This window comes from Megascapheus bottae, chromosome 15, assembly GCF_031878675.1.
Source record: "Megascapheus bottae isolate mThoBot1 chromosome 15, mThoBot2.hap1, whole genome shotgun sequence".
NCBI lineage: Eukaryota > Metazoa > Chordata > Mammalia > Rodentia > Geomyidae > Megascapheus > Megascapheus bottae.
In genome coordinates, this window is record NC_143523.1 from 24,532,549 (window position 1) to 24,552,903 (window position 20,355).

At 47.6% G+C, this 20,355-nt stretch overlaps 2 protein-coding genes across 2 annotated transcripts; both read right to left on the bottom strand.

The window, feature by feature from the left end:
* Window positions 1-1,703: 1,703 nt before the first annotated feature.
* Hoga1 (4-hydroxy-2-oxoglutarate aldolase 1) lies at window positions 1,704-20,134 on the bottom strand. Its single transcript, XM_090346128.1, has 7 exons — window positions 19,622-20,134; window positions 9,483-9,611; window positions 9,228-9,355; window positions 8,675-8,809; window positions 8,336-8,432; window positions 6,120-6,253; window positions 1,704-3,146 (listed from the first exon to the last, which is right to left on the bottom strand). The coding sequence occupies exons 1-7, from the start codon at window positions 19,830-19,832 to the stop codon at window positions 2,997-2,999; spliced, it is 984 nt and encodes a 327-aa protein (XP_090202254.1). The 5' UTR covers window positions 19,833-20,134; the 3' UTR covers window positions 1,704-2,996.
* C15H10orf62 (chromosome 15 C10orf62 homolog) lies at window positions 12,563-13,977 on the bottom strand. The gene is made up of 2 exons (XM_090346819.1): window positions 13,891-13,977; window positions 12,563-13,843 (listed from the first exon to the last, which is right to left on the bottom strand). The coding sequence occupies exons 1-2, from the start codon at window positions 13,975-13,977 to the stop codon at window positions 12,899-12,901; spliced, it is 1,032 nt and encodes a 343-aa protein (XP_090202945.1). The 3' UTR covers window positions 12,563-12,898.
* Window positions 20,135-20,355: the final 221 nt, after the last annotated feature.

The window sequence follows — 20,355 nt, forward strand, 5'->3', positions numbered from 1 at the left end:
AGGAAGGGATATATAAGGTCAATAATATGAATAAACTATATTCAAAACCTACTTTGTATTTTGGGGGTAGGAGGACACAAAACTTTTTATTTTCTCCACATCCTAGCTCTTCCTTTTTTCCAACTCAAAAACCATAGCCTAAAAAGAGTTTTTTGATAGCTTAGAACAAGGCAAGAATTGGGCCAGTGCCCTTAGAGCTACTTTGAGACCAGCAGGACTGCCTGCATGAGTGGAAACACACTGCAGAGACAGCTACCGCAGAGAAGCAGGGAAGAGCCCAACAGCAGCTTTCTGGAGTGACACATACCAGCTCCTTCGAGGTGAACAGCTTGCTGAGCAATAGGTCTTATGACTCCAGAACCTGACATGTTCCTCACCCATTCTAGAACTCAGAGTGGCATTTCTTTCTCTGCTGTTTGCCAAAGATGTGTGGCTGGCTGAAGATCAGAGTTTATGGAATAGTACTAAAAAGAATAGGTTCCTGCCTGGCGCAGTGGCTCACGCCTGGAATCCTAGCTACTCAGGAAGCTGAGATCTGAGGATCGAGGTTCAAAGCCATCTCGGAACTAAAGAATGTGAGACCCATCTCCAATTAACCACTAGAAAATAGGAAGTGGTGCTGTGGCTCAAGGGGTAGGGCGGTAGCGTTGAGCTGAAGAACTCAGGGACAACACCCAGTCCAAGCCCCACAACCGACAAAAAAAATAAATAAGGTTCCTTTTTGTGGTCACTCTAGCTGTGGCAAGGGTCAGTTGTCCTGCAGTATTAAATGACCCTTTCAATGCGGAATGGTTGTCAGGGATCTTGGCTTGGAATAGGTCTCATTCTTAACTAGAGCAGCTGTGAAGTTAAAGTAGTCATCACAGTGTGAGACCCTCACCACTTCCCTATGACTGTCCATGAGGCACAGGGGCAATTGGGGAAAAAAACCTCCACGAGACCCTCTCCTGAGGAATGACAGAGCTGCTCCAGCTAGTTCTATGGGCAAGGAGGAAGCCATCAAGGCCCAGACTCAAGAGATCAATGAGCCTCTGGACTGGAGTTTGCCATACCTCATGAAACCCTCTGCAGGTTTATATGAGGAGTAGCAAAGGCCAGGGCTATACTTAGGTGTTCCTATCCCCCTCTTCCACTCCAAAGCCTCCCTTTAAAAAAAGAAAAGGATGAAACAAATCTTTCCTAGACCTCACTCATCTAATGGCTGCAAGGGCCTGAGAACAGAATGAGCAGACCATGAGGGCTCAGTTACCCAGAGAAAGCATGGCACCGGTAGCTTACCCCTGAATCCTAGCTTTTCAGGATTTCAGCATCAGAGTCAACATTTCTCAGGACAGGAAGGTCCATGAAACTCTTATTTCCAATTAACTTCCAGAAAGCTAGAAATTGAGCTGTAGCTCAAATGGAAGAGCACCAGCTTTGAGTAAAAAAGCTAAGGGAGGGCCAGGAATGTGGCCTAGTGGTAGAGTGCTTGCCTAGCATGCATGAAGACCAGGGTTCAATTCCTTGGTACCACATACACACAGAAAATCCAGAAGTAGTGCTGTGGTTCAAGAGGTAGAGCTCTAGTCTTGAAAAAGTCCAAGGGCAGTGCTCAGGCCCTGAGTTCAAGCCCCAGGACTGGCAAAAAGAAAAACAAAAATTAAGGGATTGGGAATGTGGATTAGTTGTATAGTGCTTGCCTTGCAAAGGTGTTTACCTTTGATTCCTCACTACCACATAAATGGACGAAGCTGGAAGTGGTGCTGTGGCCCAAGTGTTAAGTTCAGGAACAGTGCCCAGGCCTTGAGTTTAAGCCCCCCCAAAAAAAGCTAAGATACATGTTCAAACCCCAGCACACACACACACACACACACACACACACACACACACACACTCACCCCAATTGCTCAGAGGACAGTTCTTTTCTCTTTTTTTGTTTTTATTGTTATAAAGGTGATGTACAGAGTGGTTACAGTTATATTTAATGGATGTATTTCTTTTTGGACATCACCCTTCCCGTGCAATCTTCCAGTTTTTCCCTCCTGTCCTCACCCACAAGTCATATAGTTCATTCTCAACCTAGTGCCTCGTGAATTCCACTGCTGCATTTGTTCATCCTTTGTCCCTCCAAAAGGAAGGTCTTGATCAGTATCTAGGAAACCTACTATATAGCTATATTAGTTTTACTTGTTAAACTTTATAACAAAGTGATCATCATTAATAATAAAAGCAGAATTCCTGTAGAAAAAACAAAAGGTGGTACTCTTAAGGCCAAATTCCCTTTCCTAGTGTTTCAGAACCAGGCTGGTCAGAATAGACTTCTAGAATGTAGACCAGGTGTCTGTCCACCAGATGTCATCATTTACCAATCCAACAAGACACTGGACAGTCTCAGATTCCATGCTGATCAAAGCTAGAGACAGAATATGGGGTGAATGAATGTAGATTTAGGAAATAGCATTATAGTCAGAAAGCAGCAGGGGAGAGGGTCTTTTCAAGATCATAGCAACACTTCCTTCTCATGTTTCCTACCCTCCTGCTTCCTCTAGAAGGAATTAGAACTTAGGTTCTAGGAGTACCCACAATGATGCAACAACAAAGGAATTACTACCTTTGGGTCTGAAGGTCTCTAGAAATTCAGCATCTTGCCACATGCTGGTGGCTCACATCTGTAATCCTAGCTGCTCAGGAGGCTCAGATCTGAGGATCATGGTTCCAAACCAGCCTGGGCAGGAAAGTGAGACTTTTATCTCCAATTAACTACCAGGAAAGTGGAAATGGCACTGTGGTTCAAAGTGGTAGAGTGCTACCTGCGCTCAAGCCCCACCACTAACAAAAAGAAAAAGGAAAGAAGGAAATTCAGCATCTTACATATGTGAAAAAGTGTGGCCCATGAGATGAGATTGCTGCAGTGTGCCAGGTGAAAAGCCACTTGGAGGGGTGAAATGGGAAAAGGTGCTTCTGTACCTAGACCCAAGAGACTGTGATGGCTCAGGCCAGAAGTTCTCTGCTTTCCCTCAGAGCCAGCCATTGCTGCTGAAGTCCATCCGCAGTGCCTCCTCATCAGCAGGGCTCAACTCCTGCAAGGGGGCTCGGCAGGGACCTCCATAGTAGCCAAACCAGTCCATGGTTTTCTTCAGCCCGGGGATTCCGAAGCGCTTGGTTACCTGAGAAGCAGGATCTGTTGTTAGAAGAGACTGCAGAACTAACCCCATGACGTGCATACACATCCTGGGGCCCAGATATTTGTTAATCTTCTACTGTATTTCCCCAGTAGAGGGATTATCAAATTTGTGGTGTCCAGGAAAGATTGAGAATTCAGATCTAAAGATTTGGAAGTAGATCAGTAATAGAAATCAAAGTACAAACACCTCAGATGGGCCGGAAGAAGTGGCTCATGCTTCTTTGCTCTTGTTTTAGCTACTGGGTATTTCAAACTGATCAGAGTGCTAGATTGCCAGCCCCCTGGTGGCCCACATGTAAGCCTCACTACTCAGGAGGCTGAGATTGAGGATCATGCTTCAAAGCCAGTCGAGGTAGAAAAGCCCATGAGAGGGCTGGGAATGTGGCTTAGTGGTAGACTGCTTGCCTAGCATGCTTCACGTGAAGCCATGGGTTTGATTCCTCCATACCTAGGGCTTCAGTTCAGAGCCTGGATACTGTTTCTGAGCTTCTTTTGCTCAAGGGTAGCACTCTACCAGTTGAGTCACAGCTTCACTTATGGCGTTTTTGGTAATTTATTGGAGATAAGTGTCTCACGGACTTTCCTACCTGGGCTGGCTTTGAACTATGATCTTTAGATCTCACCCTCCTGAGTTACTAGAATTACAGGCATGAGCCACGGGAACCTGGCTTAAATAATTCCTGAATGGAGTTTTATTTGGAAGGAAGGCAAAACATACAAGTATGGGCTTTATAAAAATAGTAAGCTCGATTGTGGTATAGTTTGGGAACCACTGATGAATAACTATTACTGACTCACCACAAGAGGACACTTGGCCTTAGCAAGCATAGACTTTTTTTCTTGCTGCCTTTCTCCCAGGCCTAGTCCTCATCCACAATATTCTAATAGCCTTTTAACTGAAACCTCTGCAGTTGGGAAAGACCTGAGAAAGGGGATGGATCTGAACAATACCTGGAAAAAAGCTTGTTCTCACCCTGAGTTTAAAATATGGTACGTCTGCTCCTCTTCAACCCCCTGAAAACAACTGGCTGTTTGAGTAACAAAGACCATAGGAAATCCTAAATATAGCTGGGGGCAGGAGGCTAGCTGTGTGGGAGGCAGGGGAAGGACATTGTGTTCAACCAGGGCAGGGCAATAGAGTGACATCAGGCTGCTCTTGGGGTATCTGAGCCTATAACCCAGGCAGCAGCAAGGTGTTCCAGGCATTCCTGAGAGTGTGCCCAGCACTGGCACAGGAGGGTACAGGCTACAGGGAGAGGCGGGATGGTGTAAGGCAGGATGATTTGCAGAGCGCTGGGACAGCTGAGCTTCCTGTCCTCCCAAGGGGCAGCCCAAGCCTGCAAAACAACTACATCTACCTTTAGAGGTGTCATAGGGATCCCCAAGGACCCCGTTAGTACTTTTTCTGTTCTTCCAGTGGAAGGACAGGTGATGTGACAAAGGCCCTGCTCTCCCCCCCCCCCCCCTCTCTCTCTCTCTCTGCCAGTCCTGGGGCTGGAACTCAGGGCCTGGGCACTGTCCTTAGACACTTTCTGCTCAAGGCTAGTACTCTTCCACTTGAGCCACAGTGCCACTTCCCACTTTTTCTGTGTATGTGGTTCTGGGGAATTGAACCTAGGGCTTCATGTATGCTAGGCGAGCATGCTACCAATAGGCCATGCTCCTGACCCAGTCCTCTTTTAAGGTGGATGCAAGAGGAAAAGCCAAGGCCCCACCCCAGTGGAATGTCCAGGGCAACTTGTATATCTATGGACTTAGCTGAAAGTTCCTCATTTTGGCAACTCTTACAACCTGTTTATAGTGTTGATCCCTGGAGAAGCTTCATAGCCAGGAAGCCTGTGTCTTCCTCTTCAGCTGTGACACAGTTGTGAGGGCAGTCCAGAGCCTACCCACCACTTTACCCAAACAAAGCACTGCTCAAGGTCTGGGACTACAAAGGAGGCCAGAGGGACACTCATCCCTCATGTAAAATTTCAACAAAAGAAATGGAAAGCTCAGTGATCAAAGTAAAGAATACTTCAAAAACGAAAGATGCAATCCAGGCTCTGGTGGTGGAAATCCCAGCTACTATAATTCTACCTGTAATCCTAGCTACACAGGAAGCTGAGATCGGAGGATCAGGTTTTGAAGCCAGCCCTAAAGAGGAAAGACTATGAGACTCTTATTTCCAGTTAACCAAAGTCAGAAGTAGATCTGTGGCTCAAGTGGCTCAGCCTTGAATGAAAAAGCTAAGGGACAGCATCTAGGCCCTGAGTTCAAGTGTCAGTACCAGCACACCTACAAAAAAAAAATAGCGTGGCAGGCAAGTACTCAGGAAGTTGAGTAAAAGATGGCGAGTGCAACATCAACATGGGCCACACAAAGAGACCCTGTCTCAAAGAAGCATCTATCTATCTGTCTCTCTGTCTCTGTCTCTCTCCCCTGTGTGCCTCAGTTGTCAAGAAGGTTTTGATTTGGATAAATATATTCCTTTTTAAATTCTTACCTTTGTCTGGCCCATGGTCTGACTGCTGAATTCTGAAAAATCTGGGCTCTGAACTTCTCCCTTCTCAACTCTTCTGCCATTCTGATTTTCAGGCTCTAGACTTATCTAGCCCATATCTGACCCCTATCTATGGTTCATTGTGTCTAGTCAGTACATCTCTAAGAAGGCTCTGATGATTACTGCTGTTATAGCCTGTCAGGATCCGGTTTCAGAAAATAAAGTATATTCAATGGATTAGGACTTTAGTCTTTGTAGGAATTTCAATACACTCTGCAGTTTGAGAAACAACAGGGCTCAACTGTGTCCGCAGCCAGGATTTTCTGGGGAGGCCCAGGGAGTTCCCACATTGGAATGTTTTCTAAGAGGACTTTCTGAAAGGGAAGGAACTGAGTGGGAACCGTGTGCCAGCTTTGCCTTCATGCCAGTCAGGATGCAGGGTCCCCATTCCATTTCCCTGGGCTCTTTGCTCACCGCAGTGTTAGGCTCGATGAGACGATGCTGCAGCTCCTGGGCCGCTTCCCATTGCCCTGTGAGACAGAGTCGCTCCAGCTGGCACACCTGGGCTCCCAGGACATTGGCCAGACCACTTATATTTCCCACGGCTCCTATCCAGAGCAAGATGGAGACCATCAGCCAGTGACTTCTCAAGAGAATCCCAAACCCTGCTCCTCTTCATTCTAGGGACATGGATTTAGATTTTTATTTATTTATTTATTTTTGCCAGTCCTGGGCTTGAGCTCAGGCCCTGAGCCCTGTCCTTGCACTTTTTCAAGGCTAGAGCTTCACCACTTGAGCTTACCACTTCCGTCTTTTTTCTATGTACATGGTACCGAGGAATCGAACCAGGGTCTTTGTGCATGCTAGGCAAGCACTTTTACTACTAGGTCAAACTCCCGGTCCAGGGTTTAGATTTCTATATTACTGTCAACCATATGGTTGTGCTCTGAGTCCCTTGCCAAAGAGAAAAGCTGCCTGTGTATTCCAAAGGGAATCTCACAGGCCAAGGATGGTCCAGAGTTGTTTGGGAGGAATAGAAGGCAGAGCCTGAAGGTAAGCTCAAGGACAGTTTCTTCCCCTATAATACAAATCCTCTAGGATCCACAACTTGTCTGTTGTCCCCCCAACATTGCCTCAACAACTTTTTTTTTTTTTTTCTTTTTTTGCCAGTCCTGGGCTTGAGCTCAGGGCCTGAGCACTGTCCTTGGACTTTCTCAAGGCTAGAGCTCTACCACTTGAGCCTCAGCACCACTTCTGACTTTTTTCTATGTATGTGGTACCGAGGAATCGAACCCGGGTCTTCATGCATGCTAGGCAAGCACTTTAACCACTAGGCCAAACTCCCGGCCCCCTCAACAACTTCTTGAAGTATCAGTACTGGAAGGGACAGAAATGGATTGGAGCCTGTGCTCTTTGAATTTTTATGCTTCCAATGGACTGTGGGTGAGAGTGGGCTAGAGGGATGAAAAGAGCTCTGGGTACAAGGGTAGAAGACTGAGCATTTCCTCTCCTTGGGCTGCTTGAGCTCAGACATACTGTAGACCCTCCCTAATCTTCTTTTTTTTTTTTCTTTTCTTTTTCTTTTATTTTTTTATTGTAATTAGTAAAAGGGTTACATGATATTTGCCAGATAGAAGGTGCATTAATTCACATACATTGATACCCTTTCACATGTCTTGGTACCCATTTCCCTCCCCCCCACACCCCCCACCCGTCTTGGTTTCCCCCCCCTTCCCTATCAAATTTCAAATAACCAAATACAAATAAATTCAATATATCAGATAACAAAGTGAGATACTATAAAATTCTTTCTCTTCTCATCTGCATGGTGCACATGTGTGATCTGTGATCTCAGAAAGCCCCACTGCTGGGCTCCAGGGGCTCAGGACTGTAATCCTAGCTACTCAGGAGGCTGAAATCTGAGCCATCCAGGGCAGAAAAGTCTGTGAGACTCTTTCTTACCTCCAATTAACCAGCAAAAAGCCCAAAGTGGAGTTGTAGCTCAAGCAGTAGAACCTTGAGAGGAAAAAGCTAAGGGATGTCGTTCAGGCCCTAAGTTCAAGATCCAGTACCAGCATAAATTTAAAAATAAAATAAAAACCTAGACAAAGTCTGCAGAGCCAGGGGACATAACTAAGTCACTCAATTAAAATTCACTGGGACTTTGGCTGGAAGGGGCAGATGCTGCCTTCCATCTCTGCCCCCCACCACCAGTCTCACTTGGACCCAAAGACCTTGACCCCAAAAAGACCAGAACAGTTGATCTCGGTGGCATTCCTCAGATCCTGGATTGCAACAGTTCTGATCAGGCAAAAGTAGATCCCTGGCCCAACCCTGTAGGTCTAGCAATTCATTCTGGCCTGGAGCCTGGTGGAGAGGAAAACAGCTCCTAGTCTAGAGAGGAGGCCCCAAGAATCTCTGTCCTCAGAGAATGATTTACAAGATGAGATTAAAGAAGCTAAATTTGTCTCCTAAACATGGAACTCAGGACTTAGAACACTCTTCCTACAGGCCAGGAATCATACAGCCACCCTGCTCTACCCAGCATCACTTGCAAGTACCCAGGGTTCAGACAAGCAAACAAGGGCCCAGGTTTCTGGTAAACCAACCTCTACTGACCCTGTCCTGGCCCTTATGGCCTGGGTAGATCTTGGTCACCTATAACAATTTGAAAACAGTAGGAGGCCTACCCACAGCATAGCTGGCCAGTAGGAATCCAACAGATCCAGCTAACACCTTGAAATCCTGCTTCCTGGTCTTGTGAATAATCAGCCCGATCCTGGTTATCTGCAATAGCAAACTCAATGTGAGAGAAGCCCAGAACATCAGCTACCAGTCTGGACAGGCTAGAAAAGTATTTCAAAGAACAGCCTAGTTCCCAGAGAGAGTCTCAGAGAGCTCACCCAATAGAGAGAACCCAAGGTGAAGCCCAGGACTGACTGGAGTCTCAGAGCGGCCTTGGAGTTAGCAAGTTACATGACAGAACCAGAGGAGGGAAGGGGCTCAGCCTGGGAGCCTCAGTCACTCACATCACCATCGCTGTCCTTCATGCCCACGATATTCGGGTGATGGGACAGTGTGACCACTGCATCCACAGGCAGGTCCAGCCCTGTGTGGGCGGGGACACTGTAGAGCACTACAGGGATTGGAGAGAGGTCAGCAACCTGAGGGGTACAGAAAAAGGGAGGAGAGGGCAGCCATTTCAGGGCCCCAGAGCTGGAGATCTGCCTCCCCAGCAGGTCCTGCCTGCATCACTGCAGGGCTATCAGAAACTGTGGGCAGCGACATTAGAAAAATGCCTACTGAGGGCTTTGCAAGTGCCAGGCACATCTCAAAACTCTTTGTAGTCCAGATTTCATTTAGTTAACCCTGAACAACCCTCGGAAAGGTCATGATTCCTTCATTTGAGAAGAAACACACAGAGTGGTTAGGCGAGGCTTCTAGTGTACAGCTTGTACATGCTGGCATCCCACTGTGTCCCACAGCAACCATTCACACGATGCAGCTTTTCTGAATCCTCACCCCAAGCAGAGCCTCAGGCTGAGCTCAAGAGGTCTTTGGTGTCAGAGCCAGGCCACCTACCTTGGTATAATGATGAATAAGGGCAGCGCTGCTCATGCGGCCACGATAGTAGTGAGGGGTCACCACAATGACAGCATCCGCTCCCACCTGTGCCATGCTCAGGGTCATTTCTACTGTAGTTTGCGTGGCTACAGAAAGGAGGAGGAGGAGGGAGGAAGAACAGGAGGAAGAAGAGAGGTCTGGGTAAGCCAAGGCACAGAGAAAATAGAACCTGAATCCAGGACCCCACAGCCCAGTGAATCCATGTGGCCTCACACTCGCAGCCAGAGCCAGCCATCAGAAGCTTGTCCTTGGGTATGACCTGGCGTACACGGCTCACCACCTCTAGGCGCTCCGTGCTGGTCAGAAAGGGGAACTCGCCAGTGGAGCCCTGGACCACAAAACCTGCAACAGAAATCACATCACAGTCACCATGGCTACCACACTCATGAACCACAAGAATGAAGGTGTTCTGAATGCTCTCTGCTTCCTACCACCCCAGGTTCCCACCCCTACCCCAGGAAAGGCAGCATGCACTCACCAGCTACTTCATATACTCTGGGGTTTTTTTTGGGGGGGAGGGCAGTCACGGGGCTTGAACTTGGCCTGGGCGCTGTCCCTGAGCTCTTCAACTCAAGGCTACTGCCCTACCCCTTGAGGCACAGTGCCACTTCCCATTTTCTAGAGGTTAATTGGAGATGAGAGTCTCAGGTCCTTTTGTGCCCAGGCTGTCTTTGCACCTTGATTTTCAGATCTCAACCTCCTGAGTAGTTAGGATTACAGGCGTGAGCCACCACACCTGGCTTGTTCTGTTTTAATAAAACATTTTAGCTGTACCAAAAATAATAGGCAGTTAAATAATTGTCCATGTGCCAGTGCTCAGAGCAACCCTCCCGGATCACCTTGTTCTGGTTTACTGTTCTCATTGTGGCTTTTATATACCCTCGACATACGTATGGACCCATGATTAAGAAGTTTTTTTTTGTAATTGTGGGGGGGGGGTGCACTTGCACATACACACGCCAGTACTAGAGCTTGAACTCAGAGCCTGGGTGCTCTTAGCTTTTTTTGTTCAAAGCTGACTCTGTACCACTTTGAGCCTTCTAGCTTTTTACTGGCTAATTGGAGATAATAGTTTCATAGACTTTCCTGTCCAGGTTGAAGTATAAGCCACTGATAGTCTTGGTTGTTCTAGTGTGTGTGTGTGTGTGTGTGTGTGTGTGTGTGTGTGTGTGTGTATGTGTGTGTGACAGAGGAAGAGAGATTTTGAACGTTATAGAAATGGAATCAAGCAGCTGGGAATTTGGCCTAGTGGTTAAAGTGCTTTCCTAGCATGCACAAAGACCCGGGTTCGATTCCTTGGTACCACATACATACAAAAAAGCCGGAAGTGGTGCTGAGGCTCAAGTGGTAGAGCTCTAGCCTTGAGAAAGTCCAAGGACATTGCTCAGGCCCTGAGCTCAAGCCCAGGACTGGCAAAAAATAAATAAATAAATAAATAAATAAATAAATAAAAAAAAAGGCCAGGTGCCAGTGGCTCACTCCTGTAATCCCACCTACTCAGGAAGTTGAGATCTGGGGATCACAGTTCAAAGACAACACAGGCAGAAAAGTCCCTGTTAGATTCATCTCCAATTAACCAGTCAAAAACTAGAAGTAGAGCTGTGGCTCAAAGTGGTAGAGTGATAGCCTTAAACAAAAAGACCTCAGGAACAGCACCTAAGCCCTGAGTTCAAGCGCCATTAAAAAAAAAAAAATTTAAGCGAATAGCATGATTGCATTTGTTTACCCTTCCTCTCCCCCTTTCTGCATACATTATTTTGAAAGAGGGTCTTGTTTCCTGCCAGAACACATTTAGTCTGCTATCTGCCTGCCCATGCGTCCCCCACACTACAATCCTATCTCAGCTTCCCAAGCAGATAGGATTGCAGACTTGTAATTAGCTAATCTGAAATTGTATGCAATATACTTTTAGTAAAGGATTCAAGGCTGACCACATACATCTTTTGTTGTTTTGGCAGTACTAAGGCTTGAACTCAGTGCCTTACATTTGCCAGAAAAGTGCTTTATCACTTGAGCATCCAAACCAATTACAACTTTACTATGAAATCTTTTAAATATAGAAATAAAAATTGATATATGATCATTATTAGCAACATTCAGAAAATATTCCCACTATGCTCTATAAAATCAATTAACAATGCTCAGGGTGTTTCTGGATTTTTCCATCCATTACAATGACTTTAGTTTGAGAACCCTAGATAAATCTTTAAGAGATCCAAATGGCAAGATATTTCTATGTCAGTTGGTGTTAAGACAGTGCCTCATAGTTGATGTCTATAAAGCTTCTCAGGGAAGTGGCTGCCTTCCCTTCTGCTGCTGTGTCATCTCTCACACCAGAAAACGCCTTTTTGAGACCCAAGAGGAGGAATCAGGGAGTATGCCGGCTTGCAGGAGTGGACCTGTCAGGACATGGAGAGGTTGTGTGAGAAAGGCAGAGCCACGTGGGTAGACATGAAGAGGACAGGGAGGCAGCATGGGACAAGGATGAGGAACCTCCATGGGCATGCGTTAGTAAAGCTGCAATCTAGTCCCAGAAACATTTCTTCTTACATCACCCCTTGCAAGTTTCTCTGTGGATTTCGAATACCTCATTTGCAAATTGGAGATAAGTCAGCTTCCTTACAGAGCTATTACTTAACACTGAGCAAGGCATATACTAAAAAGAGCTTTAGAAGCTGCTACTAGTATAGTAATACAGGTAGCAGTCACAGAAGACCCAGGCCTCATAGTGACATGAACCAGATGAGGGTGTTACTATACCAGCTCTCTAGCTGTACAGCTGGGTGTTAACGTTCTAACAGGGTCCCTGTAAGCAGAGGAGAAAACTGCTATGTGGACACAGCAGACTTGACATGGCAGCAAGGGAATGGGGCCTGAAGTCCCCGACTTACCTACCCTCTTGTGCAAGCCTGTTCTTGGACCCCTTCTCCCTGAGGACCAACTGGCCAGGTGCAAGTGGCTCACACCTGTAAATCCTAGCTACTCAGGCGGCTAAGATTCGAGAATCACAGTCTGTGGCTCAAGGTCAGCCTGGGCAGAAAAGTCCATGAGGTTCCACCAGAAGTGGGGATGTGAACCCGAGTGGTAGAGCACCAGCTTGGAGTGAACAAGGGTGAGCTGGAGACCAAAAGTTCACGTCCTAGTACTGGCACAAAAACAAAACAAGAAAAACCCCTTAGGCCCAAGCCCACTCAATAGAGAGAAAAGAATTCAGGTTAAAGCCCACTCCGTGGGGAGGACTGCTGAGAGGACCACCCTTTCCCACCGTGCCCACAAAGCCCTGGACTCAAGAGTAAGGGATGCAAGGCTTTATTGGCTCCATTCCAGGCATTTGGCATCAACGTGGGGCTCTTGTCTGCTCCTAGGATCTGCCTCATCTGTCTTCTCTTGGTGGGTGTTCATGGGTCAGGGTCTGGCGTGGCCGCCTCACTTCCTCTCAGCTGCCCCTCCAGTGGGGGCTACATCGTGGTAGACCCCCCCCACCTACGACCCCTGTGTCATGGGAGGCCTGAGGAAGAAGAGATTTGGGCACAGCCTCTTGCCCTGGGTCCCAGAGGTTTCCCCATAGGAGAGAAAACAGTCCTGCGGGCCGCCCTGCGGGGGGAAGGGATGCGTGCAGTTACGTAGCTTCAGGAGTCATAGACCTGGTGGCTGCGGTTGGGCAGGCTATGGCTCTGGTGGCTATGATGACTTGGGTGGCCCTGGTGGCTCGAGTAGCCTGAGTGACCCTGGTGGCTCGAGTGGCCTGGTAGGGCCTGGTGGATCAGATAGCCTGGATGACTCTGGTGGCTCGAGTAAACAGGATGACCCAGGAGGCTCTGGTGGCCTGAATGGGTCAGGGGGCTCTGGTGGCCATGCCGGCCCTGGCTATAGAAGGTATGTGTGTGGTTGGCACCGGCTAAGCTGGATTCCCGCTGAGTGAGGAAGTCCCCTTTCAGCTTTATCTCCACCTCCTCCAGGGCCTTTAGCTCCTCTGGGTTGATGTTACGGGTTTCTATGTGGCTTGAGTGCTGGTTGCCAGGAGCACGCTGCAGCATGGAGTTAGCTAGCTGGTGTCCCTTGGCGTCGATCTCCTTGGCACAAGCAGCCACGGCGGCCCACGTGGCCTCATCGGTGGAGGAGGTGCCCCCGGACTCCTTGCGGGTCTCTTTGGTCACCATGGACCCACACATCTTCTGCTTGCTGTGGAAGGAATCCCGGTGCAGGGTTGCGCTGCCCTCTGCGTGCCTTGAGGTGAAGGTCTCCACGCGAATGTTGGTGCTGGCCTCGCCACATCCACTCTCAGGCTGGAGAGAAGTGTTGCCAGCACTAGTAGGGGCACAATGGTCGGGGCGCAGCTTCTCTTCAGATAGTCGGCTAAAGTGAGATTTGATCCAACTCTCATTGGGGTTGTGGTAGTCTGAGTACCCATCTTGGGCAGGCTCAGGCACTATCTTCCTTTTCCTCTTCCTCTGAGCCCACAGCACGAGGCCTCCGCCTCCTAGCAAGAGGACAGTCCCCAGCACCACCTTGCATGATGGATGCTGGAGGAGCTCCAAGAAGGTCTCCAGGACCCTACGCCAGGCAGGTAAGAGCTAAGAGCGCACTGGGAGTGGCGGAGCCCAGGTGGTATGGCTCATGCTTGAGGCTCCCCGAAGGTGTCTGGCAGGCAGACCCCTGCCTCGCCCTCCCCTAGAGTGCCCTCTGCCACCTCAGCAATAAGCCCCATTGTGAGGAAAGCAGTGAACAGTCAGGGCGGGGGAGGGGAGCGCACCACCTGCCTCATGTCTATCCTAAAGGATCCTATCTCCCACCTCGACAGGTGTGCGCAGGCTTAGTGGAAGGGCAGTGTCTCCAATACTGACTCCTTTCTACCTTCTGCTTGTAAAACACTTGCTACTCAGTATTCTAACCCTCAGGTCTTTGGATTATTCCCTTCCCATCTAAAGAACTCCCAGGGGGCAAAGGATGCTAAGGCAGGCTGATCATGGCCAAAGGACCCCCTTGGCTGGGCTGACATTCATTTCTTTATCCAGGGCCCAGCTTGGCAGATTCCCCTGCTTGTAGCCCCAGGCCCATTATCAGGGCAATGTCCAGAAGGCCAAAAGGCCCAGAAAGCTCATTCTGGAATAACATAAGGTCACAATTGGAGGGAGACAAGCAGTTGGCTAAGAAGGCAGAGCAGATCAGACTGGAGAGTTCATACAATCCCAGGTCGCTGGGACCATTCTGGGATAGGACAGATAGCTTTTGCCTTAATGATGCATCTTCAGATGCAGGGTTTGCCCCTAACAAATAGGCATAGAGAAGTGTGTAGGCTGACTGACAAGGGTTGCTACAGGTGCCTAACAATCCTGAGTAATTCTCCTGCCTTTTGGGCTTGAAATAGACCCGGGCTGCTCTGTTTTTACATCCTAAGTTTTTTTACATCCTATGTTTTTACATATAGCACATTTGAGAAATGAAGGAATGACAAAATAGGTTTATAAAACTAGTGATGGAGCCGGGCGCAGTGGCTCGTGCCTGTAATTATAGCTACCCAGGAGACTGAGATCTGAGGATCACAGTTCAAAGCCAGCCAGTGCCCTAAAGAGCCTCTAATTAGGGCAGGGAGTTTGGCCTAGTGGTAGAGTGCTTGCCTAGCATGCACAAAGACCCAGGTTCGTTTCCTCGGTACTACATACATAGAAAAAAAAGCCAGAAGTGGTGCTGAGGCTCAAGTGGTAGAGCTCTAGCCTTGAGAAAGTCCAAGGACAGTGCTCAGGCCCTGAGCTCAAGCCCAGGACTGGCCCCACCCCCTAAGAAAAGCCTCTAATTAATCACTAGAAAAGGGGATGTAGGGCTGTGACTCAGGGGGTAGGGCTGTAGCCTTGAAATGAAGAGCTCGGAGACAACGTCCAGGCCCAGAGTTCAAGCCCCATGACCCACAAAAAAATAAAATAACTAGTGATGGGTGAGACAGTAGTTGCTGAGGCCTGTAATCCTAGCTACTTAGGAGGGGTATCTAGAGGTAGCAGTTTGACGTCAGCCCAGGCAGGAATGTGGGTAAGGTTCATCTCCATTTAACCAGCAAAAAAGTGGAGGTGTGGCTCAAGACTTGAGCAGAAAAATCTGATACAGTGCCAAGATGAGTTCAAGCCCCACTACCAGTACACACACACACACACACACACATCCATTTTAAGTTGGGGCTGAAAGTTTGGCCTAGGGGTAAAGTGCTTGCCTAGCATGCATGAAGACCCGGTTTCACATACATAGAAAAAGCTAGAAGTGGTGCTGTGGCTCAAGTGTCAGAGCTCTAGCCTTGAGAAAGCCCAAGGATAGTGCTTAGGCCCTGAGTTCAAGCCCCAGGACTGGCAATAGTAATAGCTGAGAAACAGTTTTTGAACTAGGCAGGTACTCTACTACTTGAACTACATCCCAAGCCTTTTTTGCTTCATATCTCTTAGAGGACCTGCCACTTTGCCTAGGGTCCGTCTCAGAGTGTGGTCCTCCTTCTATGTTTCCCTCATAGCTGAGATCATAAGCAGGCACAACCATGTCTAGCCCATTTTTTTTTTTTGTCAGTCATGGGGCTTGAACTCTGGGCCTGGGAGCTGCCCCTTAGCTCTTCAGTTCAAAGCTACTGCCCTACCCTGGAGCTCTGAAGCTCCACTTCCAGTTTCCAGAGGTTAAGTGGATATAAGAACCTCTGACTTTAGTGCCCAGACTTGCATTGAACCTCGATCTTCAGATCTCAGCCTCCTGAGTAGCTAGGATTCCAGGCGTGAGCCACCGTGCCCGGCTTAGCCCATTTATTGAGAGGAGGTTCTCATCACTCTTATTTTTTTTTTCTTGCCAGGGCTGTGTCCCTCTCCCAAACAGCTGGGATTATAAGGAGGGTACCTCATCTGGCACAAGTGATCATTTCAATATACACAAAACATTTTTTTTTTTTGCCAGTCCTGGGCTTGAGCTCAGGGCCTGAACACTGTCCTTGGACTTTCTCAAGGCTAGAGCTCTACCACTTGAGCCTCAGCACCACTTCTGGCTTTTTTTTCTATGTATGTGGTACTGAGGAATCGAACCCGGGTCTTCATGCATGCTAGGCAAGCACTTTAACCACTAGGCCAAACTCCCGGCCCACACAAAACATTTTCTTCCAGAAAAAATAATGATCTACTCTCTAGAGCAGGTATGAGACACAACTTAAAGTTTTGTTTTGTTTTATTTTTTAATAGGGAGGATCACCTCCCCAGTCTTACCAGAGTTAATTCCATGTGTCTGCTAACCTCATTTGGAAATAACAATTCAAAGTCCACCCCTTAGGTGGTTTGTGGGTATGAGTTCAGGGCCAAAAGTCCCTCTAAAAACCACGCCCTCCAGTCTCTGGTTATAACTTTTATTTCAAATAAAGAATATTCTTCATTCAAATAGTAGACATTAACAATATTAAAAAGAAAATAAGAGGGGCTGGGAGTTTGGCCTAGTGGTAGAGTGCTTGCCTGGCATGCACGAAGACCCGGGTTCGATTCCTCAGTACCACATACATAGAAAAAAGCCAGAAATGGTGCTGAGGCTCAAGGGGTAGAGCTCTAACCTTGAGAAAGTCCAAGGACAGTGCTCAGGCCCTGAACTCAAGCCCACGACTGGCAAAAAAAAATAAAATAAAAATAAAAAGAAAGTAAGAGCTACACAGTTTCAGGCAGTGTCATCCAGAAGAATCTGTGTTCACTGACACATCAAGGTAGGCTCCCTCCTTTGTGGAAGGTTTTGTTTCCCACTTCCCCTCAATGGGACCTGTGACAGGTGCCTCTTTTGCTTCAGAATGTTGGCTATGAAGTCTACTCCAGACTCAAGTGAGACAAACAGCAGAACACGTTCCAGCTGTTTTCTGATTGCCTGTGTTCTGTGGCTGAAGGTCTCTGGAGGACTATGTTAAACCCTGTTTTGGGGATCTAAGGTGCAGCTCCCTTTCTCAAATGAGAAAATTGGGTTAGAGAGACTACATAATTCTTCCATCTCTTCCCTGGACAAACCAGGAGTCTTACCCAGGACTTCTATCTTCAGATATTGGACATTCAACAGCCTCCATCTACCTGATATGTGGCTGAAAGAGCCTGCAAGCCAAATCCACCAAAGCTTGTGTTTGGGATTCCCCACACCTGCTGCAGGTGAGGGGGAGAGCCCAGAGAAAAATCTGAGGGCCCATCTATAGATCCTCTGATGGCAGGCAGACAGTAATGCAGAACCCATCCTCTGGGCTCCAAAGAGAGACTTCTGTCAGAGGTAGAGGACCAGCACACTTTGCTCCAAAGGGGCCAGGCTGAGGCCTGGCTCATGAGCAAACTCAGCACACCTCTACTTAAGAGTTGCTGTGTCCACCCAATGTGGCCGTCCACAGGGCATTCATTGTGCCCCAGGGAAAAGGTCACATCACCAGTATGTAAAGCTAGGAAGGGGGCTCAGTTTGAGCTACAGATCACTGTCACAAAGCAGTTTGGCTACCACACAACCCTGCCATTTTAAGAATTATCATTACAGGGCTGGGAGTATAGTCTAGTGGTAGAGTGCTCGCCTCACGTACACAAAGCCCTGGGTTCGACTGCTCAGTACCACATACACAGAAAAAGCTGGAAGTGGTGTTGTAGCTCAACACCACTAGCAGAGTGCTAGCCTTGAGCAAAATGTAACCAAGGCCAGTGCCCAGGCCCTGGGTTCAATCTCCATGACTGGCAAAAAAAAAAGAAAAAGAATTATCATTACAGAATCAATTGTTACTCATGTGATCTGGATGCTTGCTACTGCACTGTTGGTATAAATGTAAACCAATGCAACTACTCCGGAAGGTAACAACTAAACATAATAGAACTACCCAATGATACCACTCTTGGTTATCTGCCCCGATCATTACCAGTCAGGACATAGTTCTGACACTTGGACATCTATGTTCATTGCTGCACTGTTCACAATAGCCAAGCTATGGAAACAGCCCAGATCCCCTATACAATTGATGAGTGGATCAAGAAAATGTGGTACATATAAACAATGGAATTGTATTTATCTGTTAGAATAATATACCATTTGTAGGGAAATGGGTAGATCTAGAAAAAATATGGTAAATGAAGTAAATCAGGTTCAGAGAGGCAAATGGTGCATATTTTCTCTCATACGTGGAAGCTAGATCTAAATACAAACATACATGATAACCTATGCATACTCAGGGGATGAGTCAAATAGTGTAACTCCTCAGAACTAACAAACTATGAAAATAAGTAACATGAAGTGGAAACATGTTAGGGGGGTAAGAAGGAACACATGAATGGGGTAGGAAGGTGAACAAATGCAGTCATTATATTCAATGTTCAATGTACATCATATAAAAATGGAATTATATAACTTAAGGATAAGGATAGAAGGAGGAAATGGGGGTGACACTGACCAAGGTGCATTTACTCATAGACTGACTTACAGAATTGGAACCTGCTCATACAACTACCTAATAAAAAAATAAGGCCGGGAGTTTGGCCTAGTGGTAGAGTGCTTGCCTAGCATGCACGAAGACCCAGGTTCGATTCCTCGGTACCACATACATAGAAAAAAGCCAGAAATGGTGTTGAGGCTCAAATGGTAGAGCTATAACCTTGAGAAAGTCCAAGGACAGTGCTCAGGCCCTGAGCTCAAGCCCATGACTGGCGATAATATATATATATATATATATGTATGTATATATATATATATATATAATCTGCTTCCTGATCTTTGTGTATGTGTGTGTGTGTGTGTATGCATATGTGCTCATGGGTGTATGTGCATGTGTGTACCAATATTAGGGCTTGTACTCAGGAACTGAAGCTTTCCCTTAGCTTTTATGCACAAGGCTGGTTAGTGCTCTACTACTTGAGCCACATCACCACTTCTGGCATTTTTATTTTGCTGGTTAATTGGAGATAAAAGGCTCATACAGTTTTCTTCCCAGGCTGGAGTTGAACCCGGCTCCTCAGATCTCAGCCTCCTGACTACCTAGTTGCAGGCATGAGTCACCAGCAGCACACTGGTCCCTGACCTTAGAGATTAGGAGACCATGTGTAAAGGAGCGACCACTCAGAGAAGCCTGCAGTAAGAGCTAACTCTGCAAGAAGGCTTCTCACAGAAGGGAAGGAGCAATCAGAGCTTAGAAGGAAAGAGAAGCACCCTGATGCACAGTCACATGATCTCGTGTGCTGAAAGAGACACTCCCACCCATCTTCCAGTGGGATCCCCACAGTAACCCTGGTAGCTGAGAAGTTCTTTCCAGCTGGGGAACAGAAGCAGGCAAGGTTCACTCCAAAGAGTCAGAGCTATGTACCTCCCTGGATTGGCTCCCCACTGCCCCTGCGCAGAAGCCCACTTACCTCGGAAAGGGAAGGTGCCCAGTTTGAACAGGTTCTCCTCCAGTTTCCCATAGTCTATCTCCGCTGTGGCAGTGAAGGGGGTAGTCAAAGCAGGATAGGTGCCAGAGATGTCCACCTTTCTCCCTGTCCCTGAGGCCCAGCCCCTCGCATTTCTAGACAAGCCCTTGCTCAGTCCCTGCCTCACAGAGGCCCAAACCCCTGGGCCCAGCATCTCTACAGGAGATTAGAGGGCCAGCTGTCTATGTGCCCCAGAGAAGCTGTTTGGACTCCTCCCTACCCTATGTTAATGATCAATGTGTCTTGTTAAAAATTTGCAGCTCCCTGACTTGTAGGCTCTAGAGGAGGCCTGTGCTTGGCAACCACCAAGGGTCAGGGGCAAGGCCTAGAGGTCCCAGGAGTCCTTCCTGGAGAGGTATTACAATATACTGGCTCTCAGCGCTGCAGAATCCTTGCTAGACAGACTGATCCTTGGAGAACAAAAGGAAATTTCTGGTAGAACCTGGGCCTTCCACAATTTGCAGCCCCAAAGCCAGGAACTTGGCAGTTGGCAGTTTCCAGGCAGTTCTGAGATAAGTGGAACTGATTGGCTGAGCTGGCCTGTGCCACTGCCCTATGAGAGGAAGGCACCAATATACTGGGTGACAAGTTGCTGTGATAAGCCACACCTCTCTTCCCTGCTAGGAGTCACTGCCAAGGGCCAATCCTGGTGCTTTGTAGTTTGAGGAGTTAACAAA